General features: G+C 44.3%; 8 protein-coding genes across 8 annotated transcripts; 4 read left to right on the top strand and 4 right to left on the bottom strand.

Moving 5' to 3' along the window:
• Positions 1 to 825: 825 nt before the first annotated feature.
• On the top strand, positions 826 to 3,160 carry V2V93DRAFT_56245 (major facilitator superfamily domain-containing protein). Its single transcript, XM_066912732.1, has 2 exons — positions 826 to 1,455; positions 1,508 to 3,160. The coding sequence occupies exons 1-2, from the start codon at positions 1,203 to 1,205 to the stop codon at positions 2,689 to 2,691; spliced, it is 1,437 nt and encodes a 478-aa protein (XP_066764518.1). The 5' UTR covers positions 826 to 1,202; the 3' UTR covers positions 2,692 to 3,160.
• V2V93DRAFT_56232 (beta-lactamase-like protein) lies at positions 3,060 to 4,406 on the top strand. Its single transcript, XM_066912731.1, has 2 exons — positions 3,060 to 4,135; positions 4,190 to 4,406. Exons 1-2 carry the CDS (start codon positions 3,428 to 3,430, stop codon positions 4,379 to 4,381), a joined length of 900 nt encoding a protein of 299 aa, XP_066764517.1. The 5' UTR covers positions 3,060 to 3,427; the 3' UTR covers positions 4,382 to 4,406.
• Positions 4,274 to 5,237, bottom strand: V2V93DRAFT_373325 (uncharacterized protein). The gene has a single exon (XM_066910950.1). The coding sequence runs from the start codon at positions 5,158 to 5,160 to the stop codon at positions 4,432 to 4,434; it is 729 nt and encodes a 242-aa protein (XP_066764516.1). The 5' UTR covers positions 5,161 to 5,237; the 3' UTR covers positions 4,274 to 4,431.
• Positions 5,238 to 5,430: 193 nt separating this feature from the next.
• V2V93DRAFT_373323 (major facilitator superfamily domain-containing protein) lies at positions 5,431 to 6,843 on the bottom strand. Its single transcript, XM_066910949.1, has one exon. It carries the CDS (start codon positions 6,832 to 6,834, stop codon positions 5,443 to 5,445), a length of 1,392 nt encoding a protein of 463 aa, XP_066764515.1. The 5' UTR covers positions 6,835 to 6,843; the 3' UTR covers positions 5,431 to 5,442.
• Positions 6,844 to 9,701: 2,858 nt separating this feature from the next.
• On the top strand, positions 9,702 to 11,595 carry V2V93DRAFT_373317 (major facilitator superfamily domain-containing protein). The gene has a single exon (XM_066910948.1). The coding sequence runs from the start codon at positions 10,148 to 10,150 to the stop codon at positions 11,408 to 11,410; it is 1,263 nt and encodes a 420-aa protein (XP_066764514.1). The 5' UTR covers positions 9,702 to 10,147; the 3' UTR covers positions 11,411 to 11,595.
• V2V93DRAFT_373315 (uncharacterized protein) lies at positions 11,436 to 12,609 on the bottom strand. The gene has a single exon (XM_066910947.1). The coding sequence runs from the start codon at positions 12,392 to 12,394 to the stop codon at positions 11,669 to 11,671; it is 726 nt and encodes a 241-aa protein (XP_066764513.1). The 5' UTR covers positions 12,395 to 12,609; the 3' UTR covers positions 11,436 to 11,668.
• A 3-nt stretch (positions 12,610 to 12,612) lies between these two features.
• Positions 12,613 to 18,115, top strand: V2V93DRAFT_387721 (flavin-containing amine oxidoreductase-domain containing protein). The gene is made up of 3 exons (XM_066912306.1): positions 12,613 to 14,528; positions 14,578 to 16,611; positions 16,674 to 18,115. The coding sequence occupies exons 1-3, from the start codon at positions 12,884 to 12,886 to the stop codon at positions 17,900 to 17,902; spliced, it is 4,908 nt and encodes a 1,635-aa protein (XP_066764512.1). The 5' UTR covers positions 12,613 to 12,883; the 3' UTR covers positions 17,903 to 18,115.
• A 197-nt stretch (positions 18,116 to 18,312) lies between these two features.
• On the bottom strand, positions 18,313 to 20,364 carry V2V93DRAFT_392154 (RNA polymerase I-specific transcription initiation factor RRN3; the record flags this gene model as incomplete). Its single annotated transcript, XM_066912465.1, has 2 exons — positions 18,313 to 20,220; positions 20,308 to 20,364. The coding sequence occupies 2 exons, from the start codon at positions 20,362 to 20,364 to the stop codon at positions 18,313 to 18,315; spliced, it is 1,965 nt and encodes a 654-aa protein (XP_066764511.1).
• Positions 20,365 to 20,576: the final 212 nt, after the last annotated feature.

The following is a 20,576-nucleotide window of genomic DNA, read 5'->3' as shown; positions in this document are numbered from 1 at the left end:
TTTTTTGTTTTTTTATTTTATATTTTTATTTTATTTTTGTTCTCCCATAACTTTTAACTATTCACAATCAATAATCTTTCGCGATTGGACTGAATGGAGGAAGGTTCATATAAAGAAAGTCATGTTGCAAGTATCGAAAGTGCAGTGAGAAAAATAAAGTTATCTGGCCGCGTAAGCCTTAGGTGGAGATAGCTGAGCTCTGGGTTTTTTAACGTTTGAGCATAGAAATCAGATAAACGACAAAAGATGACGAACAAGCGTCTTTGACTTTTGACAAATTAGGTATTTATAATATATCTTTGCGAGTAATGTCGTAATTTGAAATCAGTCAAAGCCGTACCGGAACATGCTGATCATGTCTCGTATTCAAGATTGAAATAATAAAATAGGAGACGCGTAAGCTGATTAACAATCGAGCACCGAGGACACATCTTGGCAGCTATCACCGTTATCCGACTGCCATTGTTCAGAATGAAAAGAATGTAGCGAAAAGATGCTAGACGGTTTGCGCTGTAGACCGAAGTGCCCGGGGGTGCCTCAGTTGGTGCGGCGCCGCCGGAGGAGGAGTTCTTGTGGCAGTAAGCGCGGGCGATTGCCTGTTTGGGAAAATCTCTGAACTTGCAAACAGCGGTGGATTTGCGCGGATAGAAATGAAATTCTTACATGAATTGATTAAACCGCAATTATGAATAAAGAGAATGACTGTGAGTAAATATATAAGCAGAGCAAAGAGAGAGAACGAGCACCGCCGGAGGACAGGAGCGCCGCAGGTTCTCAAGCGGCGCTTGGCGACGTCATCTAATCCAGAAATTTGATTTTTACTGTATGAGAATGTAATCACAAGATTTACTATGACAATAATGATTGAAAGGGTTATAAGAAGATTGCATTTAGTATGTATTTAGAAGATTAGTCACTAGATGTTAATATCAGTATCAAAACTCTGAAGAATGCTGTGTTCTGCGTTATCGATCATCGTCATATCTTCAGCTGTGGTCATCGCTAGGCGAAGATCACTCCTCGCGGTCTCAAGGCCGGCGCCGGCGGGATAGTGGCCTCTGATCAGCAAATCTGCTGTCTGCGCATTCCTGCGGCCATGAGCTGACTTTTAGTGCTTATATGTTGAAGCCTTCCTCCGTTCTTTAGAGCCACATCCCCCAATTGATCGACGTCTATTGTCGTCTTCTTTTGTTAATACTTCAATGATGGCTCATGCTGATGTTTGGCCTGGAAGTACAACTCCATCAACGCTTTCGCGTCATAACTCCATGCCGCAATCGCCTCATCTTTCGTATCAGTCTGAAGCTACACTTGCACCATTCAGCAGCTTTGATGGAAACGATTTCAAATCTGAGGAAGGGCAGGAACTCGATACTATCTCGACCACTTATGAGACTTTTACTGTCGAGCGCCCTGATTCTCCTGTGGCTCCGCTTCCTGACGTTGGATTCCGTCGTATGATCACTTTGCTGTTTGTGTTTGAATAGCTAGCTAATATGGTATCTAGCCTGGCTATCTGTTCTGGGAGGCTTCTGCGCGCAGTTCTGCTCTTTTGGAATGATGAGCATGATTGGAATTTTCATTGCTTACTACCAACATAATCAACTCAAGAATCTGTCAACCTCCACAATTTCTTGGATTGGGTCAATCCAGTCTGGTATGTTTTCCTTCTCGGGTCTTTTCTGCGGCCGCATTGTCGATATGTACGGACCACGCTATGTTACCATTCCCGGAGTATTCTTCTTGACCATCGGATTGCTCGGTACTGCGTTTTCTACGGAGTATTATCAGTTTGTTCTTGCGCAAGGCTTCTCATGCGCTATTGGAGCCGCTGGCCTATTTTATGGTACTACATCTGCTATAACGTCATGGTTCTCGTTGTATCGAGGTTTGGCTTTTGGAATTGCTGCCTCTGGTGCTGGAGCTGGCGGAATTGGTATTCCATTCTTGTTACAGCATATGTTTTATTCCTATGGATCTTTCAAAGCTGGCACTTGTGTGTTGGCTAGTATTCTGTTTTTTATGGGCTCGGTATCGGCATGCGTTACTTCTAGCCGTATTCGTCCTACTGGACCGCAACCTTATAGATTTGTTAGATTCTACATTCGTCCATTCAAGGACCTCACCTTTGCGCTGTTTACACTTGTCATGTTTCTGATTTATCTCGGGGTCTTTGTTCCCAATGCATACTTTTCTGTCACGGCAATTAACTATGGCATGTCGACCGCACACGCATCATACATCATTTCATATTTCAACGTCGGATCCCTTTTTGGTCGCATTCTCGCTGGTTATCTGTTTGACAGATTCAGCAAGTTTCTCGTGTACTTTGGATATGTTCTCATGGGTGGTCTTACGTTAGTTCCCGGATGGTACCTAGCAACCGATGAAACTCGCACCATCATCGTTTCAACTGTCTACGGATTTGCCAGCGGTGGAATTCTCGCATTGTTCTCCGCCGCAATTGCACATATTTCTCCCGTCTCGGAAATAGGCACGAGAGTTGGCGCGTGTAATGGTGCGATTGCATTGTCAGCCTTGGCTTCTTTGCCAATTGCTGGTGCAATTGTCGGACCTGATGGAAACTATCCCGGAATGAAGATCTTTTCCGGTGTTTCGATTTTAGCTGGCGCAGTCGTGGTTCTAATTGTTAAATTTAGAGTTGACAGATTTAGCATTCGCGCTGGTTAAGAGTCGAATATCTGGTATAGAACTTAGAATCTGCTGAGTATGAGATTCGGATGAGTTCTAGAGACTTAATTTCCATATTGAGCGCTGCTCATAGCTACTCGTCAGTGTCTAATCTGACTTGTCTAATCTGACTGCTTGAGGCTAATAATGCTGTTTAAAGCGGTCTGGAATGCCTGTTTATTTGATGAGATTTCGGCACGCAGGATTGATAATCGACTCTGCTATTCTTAGCAACCGTGAGTCTTGATTAGTAAAGATGCGTTTGGGCAATCGGTTTCGTGAAATATTCTGAAAGTAATGATTTGGTTCTGAATTTTATCAGACAATTAGATTCTATCACTACCACATGAGTTCTGTGCAGCAGTTTACTTTTTTTCTTATTCAATATATTATTTCACTATTCAGAATTGAAGGTATATCAGATACTGGATGAAGCTGCGGCTAGTTAATACTGCGACTCGTTATTGCAATCGCATTAGCAGTCTCAAAAATCCATCATCGAAACCAAAACCTCGATACACAGCTTTCAATCAGATAAAAGAAATTAATCATATATGCAATGTAAACTGAACTGTTTCAAACCGTTAAGCCATCTTAGGTCAAGTGCTAAGCTGCACATATAGAATATGTGACGTCATACGCTTTCGCGCACCAGATAAGAGCACAGACTCTACAGTCTTCGCAACAAATCTGAGTTCGCGTTTCGTCTACATTTTGTGACGAGAGATAACAAGATATGGTGAAATTTTCTCTGGATTTGCCAATCTGCAACACATGTGGAGCCCAATTTGGCACGACATCTCCACCAAAGACGTGTCCTGTGTGCGATGATCCGCGACAATGGGTTCCTCCATCAGGACAATCATGGACGACTCTAGAGGAACTTCAGACATCTGACGAAAAGTACCATAACGTGATTGAAAAGGATCTGTATTCAAATGACGATAATTTATATTCTGTGTATACAGTCCCGCAAATTGCGATCGGGCAGCGAGCTATATTGATGGTTCGTGATGGTGGGAAGACTAATGTACTTTGGGATTGCATTTCATATATTGACGACGATACCGTGAAGAGGATTAACCAGCTTGGCGGTATCTCAGCGATATATATTTCGCATCCACATTTCTACTCGTCGCATGTAGAATGGGCTCGTGCGTTTGGATGTAAAGTCTTCCTCTCATCGCTTGACAAGGAGTGGGTTATGCGCCCCAGTCCCGGGGATCAGATATTTTACACTGAGGATGTGGTGAATGTCGATGGAAACGACAAGCTGTCGATTATAAGGGTTGATGGTCATTTTCCTGGCAGTGCTGTATGTGCTTGGAAAGAAAAATATCTGCTAGTTGCTGATTCTATTGGAATTGTTCTGAGTGGACTCGGCGAGCGAACGCGATTACCGGGAACGATCACATTCACTTTTATGTGGAGTTATCCTAATATGGTATTTTTATTTTCTTTATACCTACGCTTTAATCATGTTAACTAACAGTTGCAGATACCACTTTCTCCTGACGCTGTATACAACATTTGGAAAGCCGTGAAACCATTTAAGTTTGAAATGATGCATGGCGGATGGTCTGACAAAGTGGTCAAAACGAATGTCAAAAAGAGATTACTTGATAGCTGCAAGATATTTGTTGCAAAAATGGGGTACGAACAGCATGATGTGTTTTCCGAGGACTTGTAAATTCATTTGTCTAAAAGAGAATAAGTCGTATTTTCTGTTATTTGAAGATATTATGATAATGAATAAGGAGCATATTTCCAGTATCCTTTGTGCTTTGAGGCGAATACCCACGGCACTAAAAATGATCGAACGAACCACGGTAAAGGTGGAAAACCTTTGTATTCTGGCGGCGTATGGCATCGCATATACACAAAGGTGGTAAATGGATCCGCTTTAGTTTTCGAATACTTGTTTAGTCGGAGTGTCATATCAGTGAGCTCCTGCTCTGTAAAGGCTTTTAAATTCTCCGGTGCAAGGTCTTGTACCTCTTCTGATAGGTGCTGGAAAATCAAATCTTTGTTTTCAAGTAAGATTTGCGACAATTCTGCGGCGTCAAACAACGACGTATCATTCTGCATAGCAAGTGTTCGATCGGCAAACTTCGTACATGTAGAATGTATGACTTTGTGCTGTTCGACTTCTGACTTGAAATCCAACTTTGTCATCAAGAAAGGAAACATCACCTCATCTTCAGATTCATGATGGAATAATAGCGAAGTAGCCCAACTCCTCGCATATCCTAAGAAATTGTATAAATCATGTACAGGAGGATTTTCAAGAAGGACAAGAATATTATTGAAACCTTTTTCGAAGGTTATATGTACTGCATGCATAGCGAATTGCATTTTAGAATACACATTGTCGGGAATTTTAACTGAGATTGTAATCGGTAGAGATCCGGGACCCTCTAGGATCGTCCCAGTCTGCGGGTAAAGATTCTCTGTAAGAGTAGACGGCATTGTGAGAGTGCAGGCATATCTAATAAATTCTAGTAGAGCAAGTGGAAAAGCGGTATTTATAAGAAGATCAAAATAATAATAGCAATGCAATAAAAACGGATCAGGAGACTGCATCGCCTGAGCTCGCGCGGCTTATTTCCGGTGAAATAACGATTTTTCTCGCGTTAATCTCTTATATTTCTTAGGTGTTTATTTGTTGAAATTAGAGAAGACATTAGATATTAGGGATTATACAAAAACTATTCACATAACAATATAATTACAGTAAAAGCGTCTAGCAGATTACTTTGCATATCTAAATTCACGGTTCTGAACGTCAGTCAAATCCATAAATTCACGATCTTCAATCATATCCAGATGCTCCGGCACAACCTCAGCCTCTCTCTTCTTATTATCCCACACCACAAGCTGTCTCAAAGCAACGCTCATCACAACTACGGCTGACATAGTGACGATAAGCGCAATGTTGGCAGGAGAATACCCTGGAGCATCGTGTATCTTAAACATCTGAGGACCGATAATATTACCGATACAGAACGCAATGAGAATAATGGCATTACGCATCGCGCGCTTGGTGTAGCCTGCAGTGTTGGCACCAGACCATGCATAAACAACAGGAAGCATGGCGGGACACGAGTTGAGAAGGTAAACGCCAAATAGGCGGCCAACTTTGAGCTTCTGGTCAAGACCGAGTAGAAGACCGGCTCCAAGCACGGAAGGGATAGTGATAATTCCCATAAACAGAGCGCGCTCATCAGACCATGATGCAGCGTACGTGGCAAAGATGGTAGCGATGATTGAAACAGCACCAGAAGGCATCTGGATAATCGTCGTGCGCTCATTAGAGAATCCGAAAGTCTTGATGATAATTGACGAAAAGTTCGACACGGCACCATTATCAATCATAGCCAAGAGAGTTATGAAGAAAACAGGCCAGGTATAGCGGTCATTGAATAAAAGCTCGCGGACCTGGTCCCATTTAAATTTCTTGTTTTCGACACCGGTCTTGTTCTGACGGACGTGCTCGATAGCAAGAACCTTCTCGCCGCGAGTGAGGAAGCGTGCACCCATAGGATTGTCAGGGAGAAGAAAGGTAGTAGCGATACCAACGACAACAGTCAAAAGGCCCTGATGAACAAAATCAATTAGTAACTGACTCAACAAATTATAAAACATTGCAGCAACAAAGGCGCGCACCATAAACAAGAAAAGAATTTGCCAGTTTTCAAGTCTGGTAGAGTTGACGTGCTGGAATCCATAGGAAATAGCAGCGCCGATGATCTGAGCAACACCAATCTGCATATACCAGAGACCAGTTCTGCGCTGCTGCTCAGGCTTCTTCCACCACATACCAGTGATCAAGACCAGAGAAGGGGCAACACAGGCCTCAAAGACACCGAGTAAGACACGAATGACCATAAGAGGCGCATAGGTGTGGCAGGCAGCATGGCAGGCGACAACGACACCCCAGAGAGTGACGTTGATTCCAAGGTACTTTCCAAGAGGGAAGCGCTGCATGAGGTAAGTAGTAATGGGCTCGGAGGCGATGTATCCGACGTAGAAAATAGTTCCCAGATTTGAGTATTGCGAATCAGTAAGGTTCTCTCTGATTCCCATGACGGCAGCATAATTAAGCAGGGTCTTGTCAAGGTACTGCAAAAAATAGATAAACATGAGAATAGGCATTAAATGCAAATCAATCTTCCAGCGAAGACGCTTCTCATTTACAGACTCAAGATCTACGTTATCATCACGAGCCTCGTGCAAGAACTTGTAAGCCATGTCGGCATTATCGACTGTGATTCCCTTCTCAGGGACCGCTGCGGCAGCGTCGCCAGCAATAGTCTTTGTCTCCTCAATGTCATTCATTGTGGAAATTATGGAAATTGTAGGTGGAGTGTATAATAAAGTACCGAAAAGGGTCTGTTTGACAGGTGGCGGGGAGGATACTTTATATAGACGTAATTCCACTACACGATAGATGCTAGGCACACAGACCTGCCGCCCGTTACGATAACCAACATTTGTTAACACGATAACAATTCAAAAAAGTATGCACCAATTTGGCAGCTTGAACAGAGGATCTGTGCTCAAAGTATTCTCTCTTTTTTCTTTACAAGTAGAAGCATGAGCTGATGGTTGCCCGATACTTTTTTTGGTATCTGAGAGTCAGTACTGATAAGGCGAATTAGCTTATACTGCTACGCCTTCTCCGAAAATCACCCGATACCTTAACTTGAACTAAAGATAAGGTAAGCGGGTCTGTATTTTTTTACCCAATCAAAAAGACTAGCTTGCATAGCTACAATGTCGATGTCAGAGGGAAATGTGCAATCTATTGTTGATACCAAGAATATCAAGATCTAACTGTGAATGAAATGCGACTTATTGCCGAAGATGAGACGCGGCTGAAGGAGAAAAAGCCGATCTTATCACGGAAACTTTATATCTCCAAACCTCAAATCGCTGCTATCAAGCGAATTGTGCTATCTATATTTTATGATATATTGAATTTCATAGAGCCTTGCCTTTGCATCTGCTCACTACTTTTGAGGCGACAATGAATATCAAAGCATGATAGGCATTAAAACATACTGTCAACTCGTTGTCTCTTAGCCGCATCCGTCTTCCACCGGGTGGCGGCGCCGTCGCCGGCGCCACCGAGACTTTGCAACAGCGCACGGTGACTTTGACCTTTCGATAGAATACTGCTTCTGGGATTCATACTCCTCTTTGGGATGAGGCAACGATTAATCTTAATTAGGACTTGTGGTGAGTCAGTAATTCGCCTATAGCAGATTAATCCGGCTAATTTGCGTAAGCGGGAAATAGGCACGAGAGGCGTTTACTGAGCCCCTTGGCGCTCAATTTGGCTTTTACTTCTTCGAGATTTTTTAAACATTACTGTGAGGTGTAGGTACTATATTGTAATTGAAATGTAGTTTATACTATCAAGTCGACAGATTATCATTGAAGTACTCTATTGCCGTGATGTAACATAGAGTTTATCATCCTGCATTCAATTCAGATGCAGATATAGTCAAGTCGTTTTTATCGAAGCAAAAGAAGCATTTATTTTATTTTCCGAGTGTGTATAAATATAAATATATTAACAGAAATGACACATAATAGAATGCATAACTCTCATATCATTTGAACATAAGTACTTATTCATTGAACTTGACAGTCATTCCGCGGAGGGTGTAGTAATGTAAATTCGAGGCAACACAGTCAGATATGTATAATTTACTATCCCTAGGTGGTTTTCGGTCATTGGGGGATTGGGATACGAATCATCTAAAAAATAGAAGCATCCAAGCACGCTGCAGTAATGACGAAGTAAAATAAAGTACCAATGAGCAGTTCGAGTAGTTGAATATTGTCGGCACTGAGGAGCGGAAAATCGTCCTTGTATTGTCTAATGACATTTTAATACCTCTGTGAACTTTACCCAAAATCGAAAATGGTCAGTGCATAAAAGAAAGGATAAATCTAAATCTCCTTCTGATATCAGCCTTAATCTTATCATAGAAAGTCAAATATCTCGAAATAGTAAGGATACCCTCAGCGAGGCGCCAACTAGATAGGTCTTGCTCCGGAAGGCGTTGAGCTCGACCGGTTTTTGCAGCGCCCCATCAGCTGCCAATGGCTTATCATCCATGGCAATAGGAGGCTTTAATATAGGCTCCAGCCGACATCAATAGACTACGACCTAGTTTGATCTCTCACGAAATGGTCGTAATATGTCTTCGCTGTCAAGATGAAGCCTACCAAAGCAGAACTCGCTTACGTGAGCGATAAAACAGAGAGGAAACAAACCTACAGTGGCCAGAAAATAGTAGCGCTCCTTAATACCAGTATCTGTTTCTGTGTGCTTAGTCGCATGGTTACTGCTTGGAGGTGGCTGATCTAAAAGAGAGGCCAATGCTGTCTCGGTGTCGAAAGCTTCGCAGAGTTTGGAAATCGTTTGGCGGCGTTTGCGGGGATGCACACCCAGTTGCACTTCGGTCACTCTTCGACCTAGCAAATGAAATTATCAGAAGTCGAATTGTTATTGGCGATTGACATATCTCGAGCCTTTCTCGCAGGCAGTGAGAATAAAGTTCGCACGTCGATCTGGTGATATGATTGTAGCATTCGCAGGATGTGTTCATCGCAAATGTTGCCGAACTTCGGCAAAAACAGAAAGCTACTTCTATAACTGTAATTTTTGATAAAAATGTCAGGGGGGTGAAATTGGCCTGGTTACCTCATTCTACTGCGATTCAGACCGTGGTTGCTGAGAGACCTACTCTGTCCAGTCTCGTATCGTGGTCTCTCAGTGAGATCCTTATCCGATTGTCTGTCCCGAATGCAAACAGAGGCCCTTATTTGAATAGTTGTACTATTTTTATTCAAAAATTTAAATTAAGAATCTATTCCAAGTATCTCTATGTTTTGTGTATTCGTAAACATTTTAGCATTCAGTATTTTTACCTCCGCAATTCTGTCAGCCTGGCCGAATTCAGCAGCCTACTTCTCTACTTTTCATATCTCCCTGTCGACCCGCAGCTGGTCCAAACCCAACAGCATGAAAAATATTATTGGTTCTGGCAATATTAGTTTGAACGATATTGCCTTACTCTGACTATCTTCAGTGGCACCCGCTATCAGTCTTAATCGATAAGGTCTGCCGCACAGACCGTGGCGCGCGGCTGCTGGACCAAGGGCGACGGTAGCATCCTTTGTTGTTGCATCTACACCCGTCTCACCCTCGCGTTTCCTATAAAACCCAACAGAGTTATGCCCGTTTGGGCGTCTAACGATGAAGATGATGTTATTCTTCCGGCGTCAGAGCCAGGCTCTTACGCTCGCTTTGCCGACATAGTCAAGAATGGCAAGCTTCTGGTTATGAACGACGAGGTCGATGTGGCAGAAGCCGAGTTCATAGATATAGAAACCTTGCCAGATGTTGGTTTACGACGTATGTTTTCTTGGATAAGCTAGGATGCTCATTGGTGTATTACTGATATTCCAATTTTTAGCATGGCTATCTGTTGTCGGCGGCTTTGCTGGGCAATTTTGCGCCTTTGGATATCTCAATATCGTCGGCGTTTTTCTGGCATATTATCACACACATCAACTTGCTGATCTCTCTCCAGCGGATATCTCATGGATTGGATCTGCTCAGTCCTTTGTATGTTCTGCATCCGGACTGCTGTGTGGTCGCGTCTGTGACATGTACGGTCCTCGCATACTTGCCATCACCGGAACCTTCATGCTCCCTTTTGGCATTCTTCTTTCCGCTTTTTGTACGCATTGGATCGAGTTTATGATTGTCCAAAGCTTTATCGTACCTTTAGGAGCTGCTATGCTATTTTATAGTACTACAGCAAGTATGTCAAGCTGGTTTGTGAAAAAACGAGGCGTTGCATTTGGTATTGCCACCACCGGATCGTCGATCGGTGGGGTTGTAATGTCATATGTTTTCGACCAACTCTCCACTCAAAAATCCTACCAACGGGCCGTCTTTGCTTTGGCAATGATACAGTTTTGTGTCGCGTGCGTGACTATTCCGTCATCAACGATACGAATGCAAGTTGTAAGCGACGGCCGCCGATCTTTCGATTTCCGAAATAATTTCGTGAAACCATTCTTGAACGAACCTGTATTTGCTCTCTTTACTCTCTCAATGTCACTAACGTACCTTGGAATTTTTGTGCCATATGCGTACATGGCTTCTCATGCTCTGCACATCGGTGTCCCTCTCGACCGCGCGTTGCATGTCGTGACGGCCATGAGCGCTGGATCACTTTTCGGAAGAGTAGCCGCGGGCGCAGTAGCTGACATCCGGTCTCATTCTAGAAAATGGCAATTCAGCACTTCGACTGGCGTTGCTGCATGTGCATCGCTCACCTGCTTCCCATTGTGGTTCGCAAGCAGAAGTGAGAACGCGGTGGTGTTTACTGCGGCGGTTTACGGTGCTGCAAGCGGCGGCGTTCTAGCCTTATATCCCTCTGTCGTGGCGCGTATCTCGCCGGCAAAAGATATTGGATCTCGTGTTGGTGCAATGAGCTTTGTTATGGCATTCGGGTCACTTGTTTCGCTTCCTATTGCCGGCGGTATTGTCGGAAGAACAGAAGGCGGCGGTTTCGGCGGACTACAATTTTATGCTGCTAGTGCATTGGCGGGTGGGGCAATAGTTTGCTTTATTGCTGGCAGAAAGAGCAGCGAAGGGGCTATAAGATTGGGGGATGAAGATGACCTTTGAACGCTATCTGAATATTATTCAATATTTCAGTCTCTCTGCCTGTCTGTAAATATCTCATCTGGAGTTCAAGTTATGTTGGGAGTAATTTATTTACAATCACCAGTTATATCGATAATCGACAGCAGAACTAAAAAAAACACCTGTTTCCTAACCATCCCAGCCTAGCAATAAAGAATCAAGTCCCATGATTCAACCAAATAAAAACAACCTAAGCCCTACAACAATTTTTTTTGTCACCCTTTCATAATCCAATAATATTTAATAGAGAGCACTGTCGACACTCCAAACCTGGCCATTACCCACTCTCTCCATCTTCACTACGTTTGCGACCTTACTGTCGCTGTGGACGACAACGTTGGCACCAGACTTCTCGTACCATAAATCACTAGCGCCAGTTCCGCACTTGGATTTCTGCTTCGGCTGATGAAATCCATAACCAAAGACCACATGACTGAGAACAAAACGTTCGATATTTTGCAGCGCTCGTCGCTCTTCACCGTGAGGTCCGGCGTTGGGCGACATTGGCTCGGCCTCCGGCGCGTCCTCCCACGGCTTGCGAGGTAAGTTTTGCATGACAGTATTCGTAGGTGCAAGCACAAGAGTATCGAGCGAAGGATCCTGAAGACGGTACATGAGATTCTCGACTTGTCGCGTGAGACCGGCAAAGATGCTGATGTCGCGGTTAACTCCCATGGCATCGGTCATGAGCAATTGAACACCATGACCTTCTGCATGAACGTCTTCTTCAGGGTTTTCTCCGTAAAGAACGCGTTGCTGCTGGCGCTGCATCTGCCGCTGGTCGTCGTATACACGTTCTGCACGGACTAGCTCTGCCTTGGCTTCGAGAGGCGAGGGCTTGTAAAAAGGTCTGAGAGCGTCTGGGTTTGCATCGGGAAGGTAGACTCCAGTACGGAGACTACCTAAAAGCTGAGCAGAGGCAGCTACAACAAATGAGGAAACTGCAACCAAGGAGGGAATACGCATGCTAACGGTAGGTGTCGATAGTGGCGATGTGAAGGAGGAGGAGGATGAGGAGGTGGAGGAGGTGGTGGTGGTGGTGACGTGAAAGCAACGAGAAAGCCAGCTCTTCTGTCAAACTGATATCATAACCCTATTCCATAAACATCAAAATTAGGGCGTTTGATGGCACCCGCTGCGGCAAATCGAGGGTCAGGGTCAGTCTTTGATTCAGATTTCAGCAGGTCGCGATACGAGAGAGATCTATACACGGCGAGGAGGCAAGATCCATATTTGCTTTACTATTTACGACTTAGAAATCAGATATGGATAAGCTTTTAGCATAGAGTTCTCTTTTTCCGGAGGAACAGAACCTGTTTTGTATAGTCTGTGTGTTTCTTCCGCCAGTTTAGACGCGACTCGTGCTACTTTCGGTCTTGTTTAGTGCTAACAATATTGATCATGCTATTCAGAAATTTGCCGGCACTTTCGTCTGCAAAAGCTGCTTGCTGAGAAATGGCAGGAAATCAGCAACCAGACTATATCGGTCTTTATCCGCCGAATGGGCACTCACAACCCGGTGATGCAGCCCCGCTACCGCAACAGCAAGCGTACCCACCTCCGATATCGCAGGATGTACATAGCAATAGCGAGTATGGTTATACCGGTTACTACGGGCATGAGGGCATGTATCAAGATTCTGGATTCAGCCAACAACAATATCCAAACATAGCACCACAGCCGCCACAGCAACAGCAGCAGAGAGAGCCTATCCCCGACGATCAAGCTGCCTTTGATTGTGATTTAGAAAATCTGGCCTCGTCAACATTGGGTATCAATACTCGACATCAGAATCCTACTGAGAACGATGACATATCTACAGATCATAACCTCTGGGCGCAGTTTCTCGATTCTCAAAGTGGGCCTGGTTTGGACTGGGACCCGAATGCGCCTGATCAGTCGCATGCTCACCAACCTCAGCAGTCTTTACCTCAAGCTGCATCGCAGCATGCGCAACCTCATTTGCAGCAGCAGCGGCAACACAACGAAGATTCGAGTTTTGGCTATCAGAGCAGTGATATGGCGTTTTCGCATTCAAATAATCAGTTTGAAATGTTCGAGCCTCACTCTTTTGCTTCTACTTCTCAACCGCAGCAGCAGCTTTCACAACAACCTTCACAGGATATGCAATTTTCAAATGAGACTGGTCGCATGCAGCCTCAGCAGCAGTACTACGCTCCCCCATCTGGTCAACATCCACAACAACAACCTCAGTCCCAATACTTTCCTCAAGATCAGTTCAGTTCTAATCAAATACCGGTTCCTTCTCAGCAGCAGGCGGCTCCTCATAGAGGAAGTGTAGGTAACATATCTGGAGCTTCGACGCCTATCAACAATTCACCTATAGCCTCCTATCCGCAATCGCTTCGACAGCAGTCACGATCAGCTCATACTACTCCATTGTCAACTCCACACCAAACTCCAACGCTTACCCATCAGTCTTCTTTACCTATCAACACTGCGTCTCAGTCCGGTATTCCTCCAGCACCGGTTTCGGCCCCTAAATCAAAGCCTTTAAAAATGCAAAGAGAGACGTCGCATTATATGCAGCCTCAGGCCTCTAGTATTGCCCCTAGTCCTGTCCAGAACCAAGCAATGCAGCTACAGCATGTGCAATCTCAGCAGCCGCAACAGTCCAATGCGTTTTCGACCTCAGTGCCTTCTAATCTGATGTCTGAGCCACCCAGGAAGCGGGTAAAAAGTGGTACGTCGGAATTCTACTCTGCGCGCCAACCTCCATTTCAGGTGTCGAGATCCCAACAGACACAGCAGCAACAGCAGCAACAGCAACAGCAGCTGTTGTCGGCTCATAATTCACCTCTAATGTCCATGAATCCCGGGCTGCCTGGTACTGGTGTATCGGAAGTTTCCAACCTATCTACAGAAAAGCCGGCTGCGGCGCCGAGGCGTTCTTCAAAATCATCGCTTGTAAAGAAGAGTAGTGGTAATGATAGTTCTCCGAAGGTCATGATTCCAAAAGAGTTGCCTCCTCCACTGGCACCTGCTTCCGTGCATTCTGCGAATACAGCAAGCACTCTTGCAGACACGAGCTCCTATATAAAGTCAGAACAAAGCTCTATCGTAATGCCTGATGATAAAGGTTTGTTTGACTTCTTACTCTAACCTAATTAAAGCTAACGAATTCGCAGACTCCAAATTTCCGTTGAAATTACCTCATCTGGATGGCAAAGACAGGGATGAGATTCTCAAGACAATGCTAGCTGAAAGTGACTATGTCGATCCCCCTATGACTCGTAGTGAGTATATCGCCTCTCTGGGAGTCCTGCCGGAACTTGTAACCTCAGTACCGTATAATCGTCTGGAGTACTATGCAAAGTCGTCAATTTCTAATAAAAAATCCTCCGAGGAGTTTGCACGAGAAGGCATTGCAGCCGCTATTGCTTCGAGATTACCTCCTTTTGCTTTACATCCCCTTGAATATAAAGTTTTGAGGAATGGGGTTAATCATCTTCATGTAACTACATATCTCAATATCCGTAACGGGATCCTTTTGCTTTGGCGTATGAATCATCATGTATCTGTTACTCGAAATGAGGCAGCCGGGTGTGCTCGTGATCCTCGATTTTTTGGTCTAGCTGAAGCAGCGTATGAGATTCTAGTTCGTTTTGGCTACATCAACTTTGGCGTCATTGACATTCCTCGCTGTCGCAATAACTTCCCTTATCAGTTACCTATTCCAGAGGTGCGGAGAAAGCGATTGCGAATCGTGATTCTAGGCGCTGGAATGTCAGGACTGGGTTGTGCTAGGCAGCTTGATGGGTTATTCAAACAATACGATGATTTCCTTACCGGATATGAAGATGCGCCTGAAATTGTGATTTTAGAAGGACGTCAGCGAATTGGTGGACGTGTATACAGCGCGCCTCTTCAACGTGATGCATCTGATAAAAAGACTTGCAAGGTCGATTTGGGAGGACAGATTGTTACTGGATTCAACAATGGGAACCCGATGAGTGTAATCATCCGCAAGCAACTTGGGATCGAGTGTCACGAGCTCAAGGATGCGGGAGAGCTATATGATGAGGTGACAGGAGGACCAGTGTCGACTTCACTTGATAGAAGAGCGGAGGGTTTATTTAACGATATACTTGATCGTGTCTCTATTTACAGTGCGAAGCCTACGCCACAGCATACAGTCGAAGGAGATGTTCCTTTAATCTTAGCTGGAAAGGATCCGATAGGTGATGGCGGTCGTACTATAGCCCGGATGGAAGCTAACACTGCTGAGTTACCGCCGCTTGAGCATGTGGCCTCTGATTCATCGTCAACATCTAACACGCCCACGGTATCTACTGGAGTCTCTTCTACCGCTTCTTCAGGTATCGTGGCTATTGGCAAGCATGGAGATGACGGATCTGCAAACAAATTGATGTTTGGTAAGTCATATGGCTCTCGTACTACCAAGGCCCCTCTAGAGAGCAAGCTTGCGGATTTGGGGTTCGTTGTGTCGAAGAGGGGACTTTCGAGTAATGCATCGACCACAGCTCCTCTTCCGAAGGATGGGTCTCCGACGTTAGGTGCCACACTTGACGGACAACTTGAGATTGTGCGCAATTTAGCCGACTTAACAGATCAAGATTTGCGATTGCTGAATTGGCATTATGCAAATATGGAATACGCTAATGCAACAGCTGTGCATAATTTGTCACTTGGATCGTGGGATCAAGATGATGGGAATGAGTTTTCTGGAAAGCATACTATGGTCAAAGATGGTGGATATATGCAGGTTCCGCGTGCACTTTACTTGTTTCCTCAGAAACTTGATGTACGGTTCAGGAGTACAGTTACAGATGTATCGTATGACAAGACTAAAGACGAGAGTCATAAACGATTTACCGTTTCTCTGGCTAGTGGCGAGCGTATTTCGGCAGATCGGGTAATCTGTACAGTACCACTTGGTGTACTAAAAGCTGGGTCAGTAAACTTCCAACCAGAGTTGCCTTTGCCCAAGAAAAAGAGCATTCAGAATCTTGGGTTTGGCGTGTTGAATAAAGTTGTGTTAGTGTATGATCATTGCTTCTGGGATATGGAAAGTGATTTGATTGGTGTGGCTAGAGACCGATCCTCTGGCGATCCCTTGAATCAAAATAGTTATGTTGCGTCAAGAGGTCGTTTCTATATGTTTTGGAATTGCTATAAAGTGGTTGGAAAACCATGTTTAGGTATGTTCTGTTCTATTCGAGTCAGAAAACGGAAGAGGAAAAGAACTAACTAATATGACTAGTTGCATTGATGGCGGGCTCAGCGGCCTACGAGACATCCATCCAGCCTGATGAGGTGCTCATTCGTGACGCTACTCATGTGTTAGCGCGCATATATCCTTCAACTAATATTCCGCATCCCACGGAGATAATTATCACTCACTGGCATATGGACCCATTTAGTTATGGATCTTACTCCTTTGTCGGCCCCAATGCGACGGGCAAGGATTACGATAATCTTGCCGAGCCGGTGTGTGATGATAATTTGTTTTTTGCCGGAGAGGCTACATCTCGCACGCACCCCGCCACAGTACACGGAGCATATCTTTCCGGCCTTCGCGCTGCAGAGGAAGTGTTTCGCAGTATTGTAGGCGGCATCACGCTCGCTAGTCCACTCGTCAAGCCTAAGCCGAAACCAAACATGCCGCTACAAACCGAGACTGTAACTTTCCCGCCACCACCAAAAAGCGCTTACGTGGGTGATGTGCCTCCGCCGGTGCCATTGCCTGTGGTTTTGCCACGCATATCTCTAGAAGAGATGCTTCTCGTCGAGCAAATGGCTGATGGTGGTGAAGCGACTTCTATGCACAAGCGCAAAGCGGGACCAAGTCGTCCGCGTGCCAAACCCGGAAATACTGGCGCAATGTCAGCAGTTCCGTCCGGCACACCTGACGCAAATTACAGGTTCGCAGGCGCGTCTGGTACTGATTTCGTCAATAAATCGCAGCAATTCCCACCTTTGCGCCAATTGTCGCGGCAAGAAGGCATGCAGCACCTTTCTCGGTCGCGGCAATTACGCGATTTACGCACAGCCAATCATAATGCCGAGTGTAAAAAAGCGCTTGTGCTTGCTCTTGGTCGCGAAGAACCTCTCAAGCCTGAGAAGATGCACTTGAATCCGTTTATCATTTTCCAAAAAGGTCAATGGGAGAAAATGCGTATTGAGGCGGATAATCAGCGACGTGCGGCGACTGGTGATCCGCTTGCCAAGGCTACAATGGCAGATATTCGGTCATTATTGAGTCTCAGATGGCGGAACTTAGCAGATGAAGAGAGGAAGCCGATTATTGAAGAAACGAATCGAAACAGATTAGAGAACGATCGAAGAATGAAAGAGTACAGGGAAGCATTAGCGGCATATGAGATTCGAGTAAAGAACTTCAGAGAAGAGTGGTTTAAGAATAATACCTCAGAGCCTGGTGAGGAAGAACAGAGAGAAATGGAGCTGGCTAAATATGCAGGCGTAATTTAGCCATATGTATACTATTTACGTCTTACCAACATTTTTCAGCTCAATACTGGTTTTGTTTTATTAGTTTGTGATCGTTTTGGAATTCCTTGTTTTATTATGTAATGTAGTTCATTTTTCTTTTCAATTATTCACTTTCTTGTTCATTTATTGTCTATAAAACTGAAAAAGTCTTGTCTACATATTTTATACAATAGGATCAGATGTTCAATATTACAAATTTTGTATAGAACTTACTATATGCTTGCAGGCCCTTACGGCTGCACCCAGTATAAAAAAGGAATGCATTAAAAGACAAAGTAAAAACAAAAAACACCATACCATGAACTTGTAACAAACTTCCAGGACGTTATATACAGTTGCCATAGAGCTTTCTTGTAGTATAACATGCAACCCTCGTATTCATTTTACTCCTATTTTTCTTCTTCACTCTCGTTGTCTAGCTCCTCATCACTAATTTTTTGTTCAGCTTCATCATCTTCGTCGCCATCGTCTTCGTCATCATCATCTTGTTCTTCATCTTCTTCATCTTCTTCTTCAGATGAGATGTCGTCAACAGCTACTTCACTCCAAGTAATATAATCGCTCTTAATCAGTCGTCGAGTTTTTTTCAACATAAGAGGATCGAATGGGAAATATCCTTCAAGTTGTTTCATTTCTGTTTTCTTATTCGCGCCTTCGAACTCCGCATTGCCCGAGGCTTGATCATTAGCAGAGATGACAACCTCCACTTTCTCTTCCTTAGAAGAAGACGAAGCATTACGTCCGCTACGCTTGTTTCGCTCGATGATAGAGAAACAGTAAGCGGCTCCTTCACGCTGTGCTACCTTTGCAAAGGTGGAGACAACATCTTTGTTGCACCATTTCAATGGATTAAACCGAGTATTTACGATTCGTTGCAATAACTGAGGAATTCCCTTAACCCAATCTCCTGCCCCACTTTCTTGGGAGATGGTGGTATCTTCCTCAGGATTGTATTCGTCTGAGCGAAGCTCAGTATATCTGAAACAAAAAATATAAAAAAATCCTTGGACGACGGAATAGAACATTGCAAACCGAGCAATATCAACTGATGCTCTCGTGGCCTTATCTGAACTGCTGTCAGATAAATTAGGAACTTCATACTCGCGCTCGTCGATATAGCGAGCAATCCACGACGATAGAATGGAAACCACGAAATATAGTTGCGATCGAGTTACCGAACGACTGCGTGCAACATAGGACGCAAGGTATTGCATTGCCATTTGACGACGGGGAACGGGCTTGCTAGGATCCAAAGCCATTTCAAGCAATAAAGCCAGGTACGCTTCAGTACACTGCCCGGCACATTGAGTGATTGAAAAATAAAGATATTGAATTGCATGTGTACGATGAGTCGGTAACAGATAAGTTGTGAAATGAGACAGCAGAGTCGAATAGAGGCTAAGAGCGTCAGAAGGCTCTGTCTGTGGATTATCAAAGTAGCTGTTTAGTTCAACAATGAGGAACGAAATCAATGCATCTAGCTTTGCAGACATAGCTTTGACATTAGTGGGATCAAGATCGACGTCCGGAGTCGCAATCTGATTTGAAAGAACAATATCATCTTCTGTATATTCGTCTTCAGTCGCCTGTTTCAACTGAGCAGGTAATTCAAAAGTCAATGGCTTTTTTATGTCGCTACCGCCGATATCATCATCATCGTCAACGTCATCATCGTCATCATCATCTTCCTCTTCGTCGTCTTCTAGCTCGCCGAGCTTGTTTTCCATATCTACATCAAGCTCAACGGCTCGTTCGACAATGACGGCCCAAATGGCACCTTGTAACTCGGGCACGTACTCGGTGACTTTGAGAATATTTGCCACATAGCAAAGTAGCAAAGAAGAATCATCGTATTTAAATGGAAACATTTTGACAATTGCTGATTGCAAGACCGAGGCAGACGTTGGTACCAAATTTGTCAGTATCTGAAGCAAAGAATGCCATCTCTCTGTCGCACTCACGGATGCATTGCTGAATTCTCCGACCACGCGAGTGACAACTTCAGAGTACCATTTTGGCATAGTCGAAACCAGAATTGCTATAAAACGACCATGAACCGCAACAAGAGCTTTGAATGACTTCCGTTGCGCCACAGGTACATTTGCGACATCAGTGTCAATACCCTGTAGATTGATGATTTCGCGAATAAGACCAACGCAGTGGTTCGAAGAGAGATTGTCCATTTGAGATATTAAAGCTGTAATAATTTGACACATTTGGTTTATGGATAGACTTGAGGGGGTGAAAAGCGCGATCGCGAAGTCAGATGCGAGTGAGTTGATGGGACCGGTGTTTCCCTGTGATTAAGTCGTTAGAACTCTGGTGGCGAAACAAAGTCTAAGATTTTCAAAAAGAAAACAAAAATATAAAAGATTTAAATATACCTTTCGAAGTTCGTTAAAAATGTTATTGACAAATGCGTAATGCATTCGTTGAGCCATTGCCTCATCCTCGTCCAGGGATCGCGTGTCCGAGTGACTGTTATTAGGATTTGACGCAACATCTTTAGGTCTCGTCAACGTGCGTCTTTTGTTAACATGCTGATTACTTTGATATCCATTGATATCTTCACCGGAATCAGATGACGAAGGAGACATAGAGAGAGACTGGAAGCGCTTTCGCTTGAGCGACTCGTGTGACTGTGATGACCCCT

Source organism: Kockiozyma suomiensis (assembly GCF_038497685.1).
Source record: "Kockiozyma suomiensis strain NRRL Y-17356 unplaced genomic scaffold V2V93scaffold_11, whole genome shotgun sequence".
Taxonomy (NCBI): Eukaryota; Fungi; Ascomycota; class Lipomycetes; order Lipomycetales; family Lipomycetaceae; genus Kockiozyma; species Kockiozyma suomiensis.
Note: the sequence above shows the minus strand (reverse complement) of the source record. Positions and strands in the feature narration are given on the sequence as shown.

Excerpts from the sequence above, each read along its gene's own strand:
- V2V93DRAFT_373317 (XM_066910948.1), top strand. The coding sequence starts at position 10,148 with ATGCTCATTGGTGTATTACTGATATTCCAATTTTTAGCATGGCTATCT.
- V2V93DRAFT_373315 (XM_066910947.1), bottom strand. The coding sequence starts at position 12,394 with ATGCGTATTCCCTCCTTGGTTGCAGTTTCCTCATTTGTTGTAGCTGCC.
- V2V93DRAFT_387721 (XM_066912306.1), top strand. The coding sequence starts at position 12,884 with ATGGCAGGAAATCAGCAACCAGACTATATCGGTCTTTATCCGCCGAAT. Across the intron at positions 14,529-14,577 it reads CGTAATGCCTGATGATAAAG|ACTCCAAATTTCCGTTGAAA; the intron begins GTTTGTTTGACT and ends ACGAATTCGCAG. Across the intron at positions 16,612-16,673 it reads GGTTGGAAAACCATGTTTAG|TTGCATTGATGGCGGGCTCA; the intron begins GTATGTTCTGTT and ends TAATATGACTAG.
- V2V93DRAFT_373325 (XM_066910950.1), bottom strand. The coding sequence starts at position 5,160 with ATGCCGTCTACTCTTACAGAGAATCTTTACCCGCAGACTGGGACGATC.
- V2V93DRAFT_56232 (XM_066912731.1), top strand. The coding sequence starts at position 3,428 with ATGGTGAAATTTTCTCTGGATTTGCCAATCTGCAACACATGTGGAGCC. Across the intron at positions 4,136-4,189 it reads TGTGGAGTTATCCTAATATG|ATACCACTTTCTCCTGACGC; the intron begins GTATTTTTATTT and ends TAACAGTTGCAG.
- V2V93DRAFT_56245 (XM_066912732.1), top strand. The coding sequence starts at position 1,203 with ATGATGGCTCATGCTGATGTTTGGCCTGGAAGTACAACTCCATCAACG. Across the intron at positions 1,456-1,507 it reads TCCTGACGTTGGATTCCGTC|CCTGGCTATCTGTTCTGGGA; the intron begins GTATGATCACTT and ends TATGGTATCTAG.
- V2V93DRAFT_373323 (XM_066910949.1), bottom strand. The coding sequence starts at position 6,834 with ATGTTTATCTATTTTTTGCAGTACCTTGACAAGACCCTGCTTAATTAT.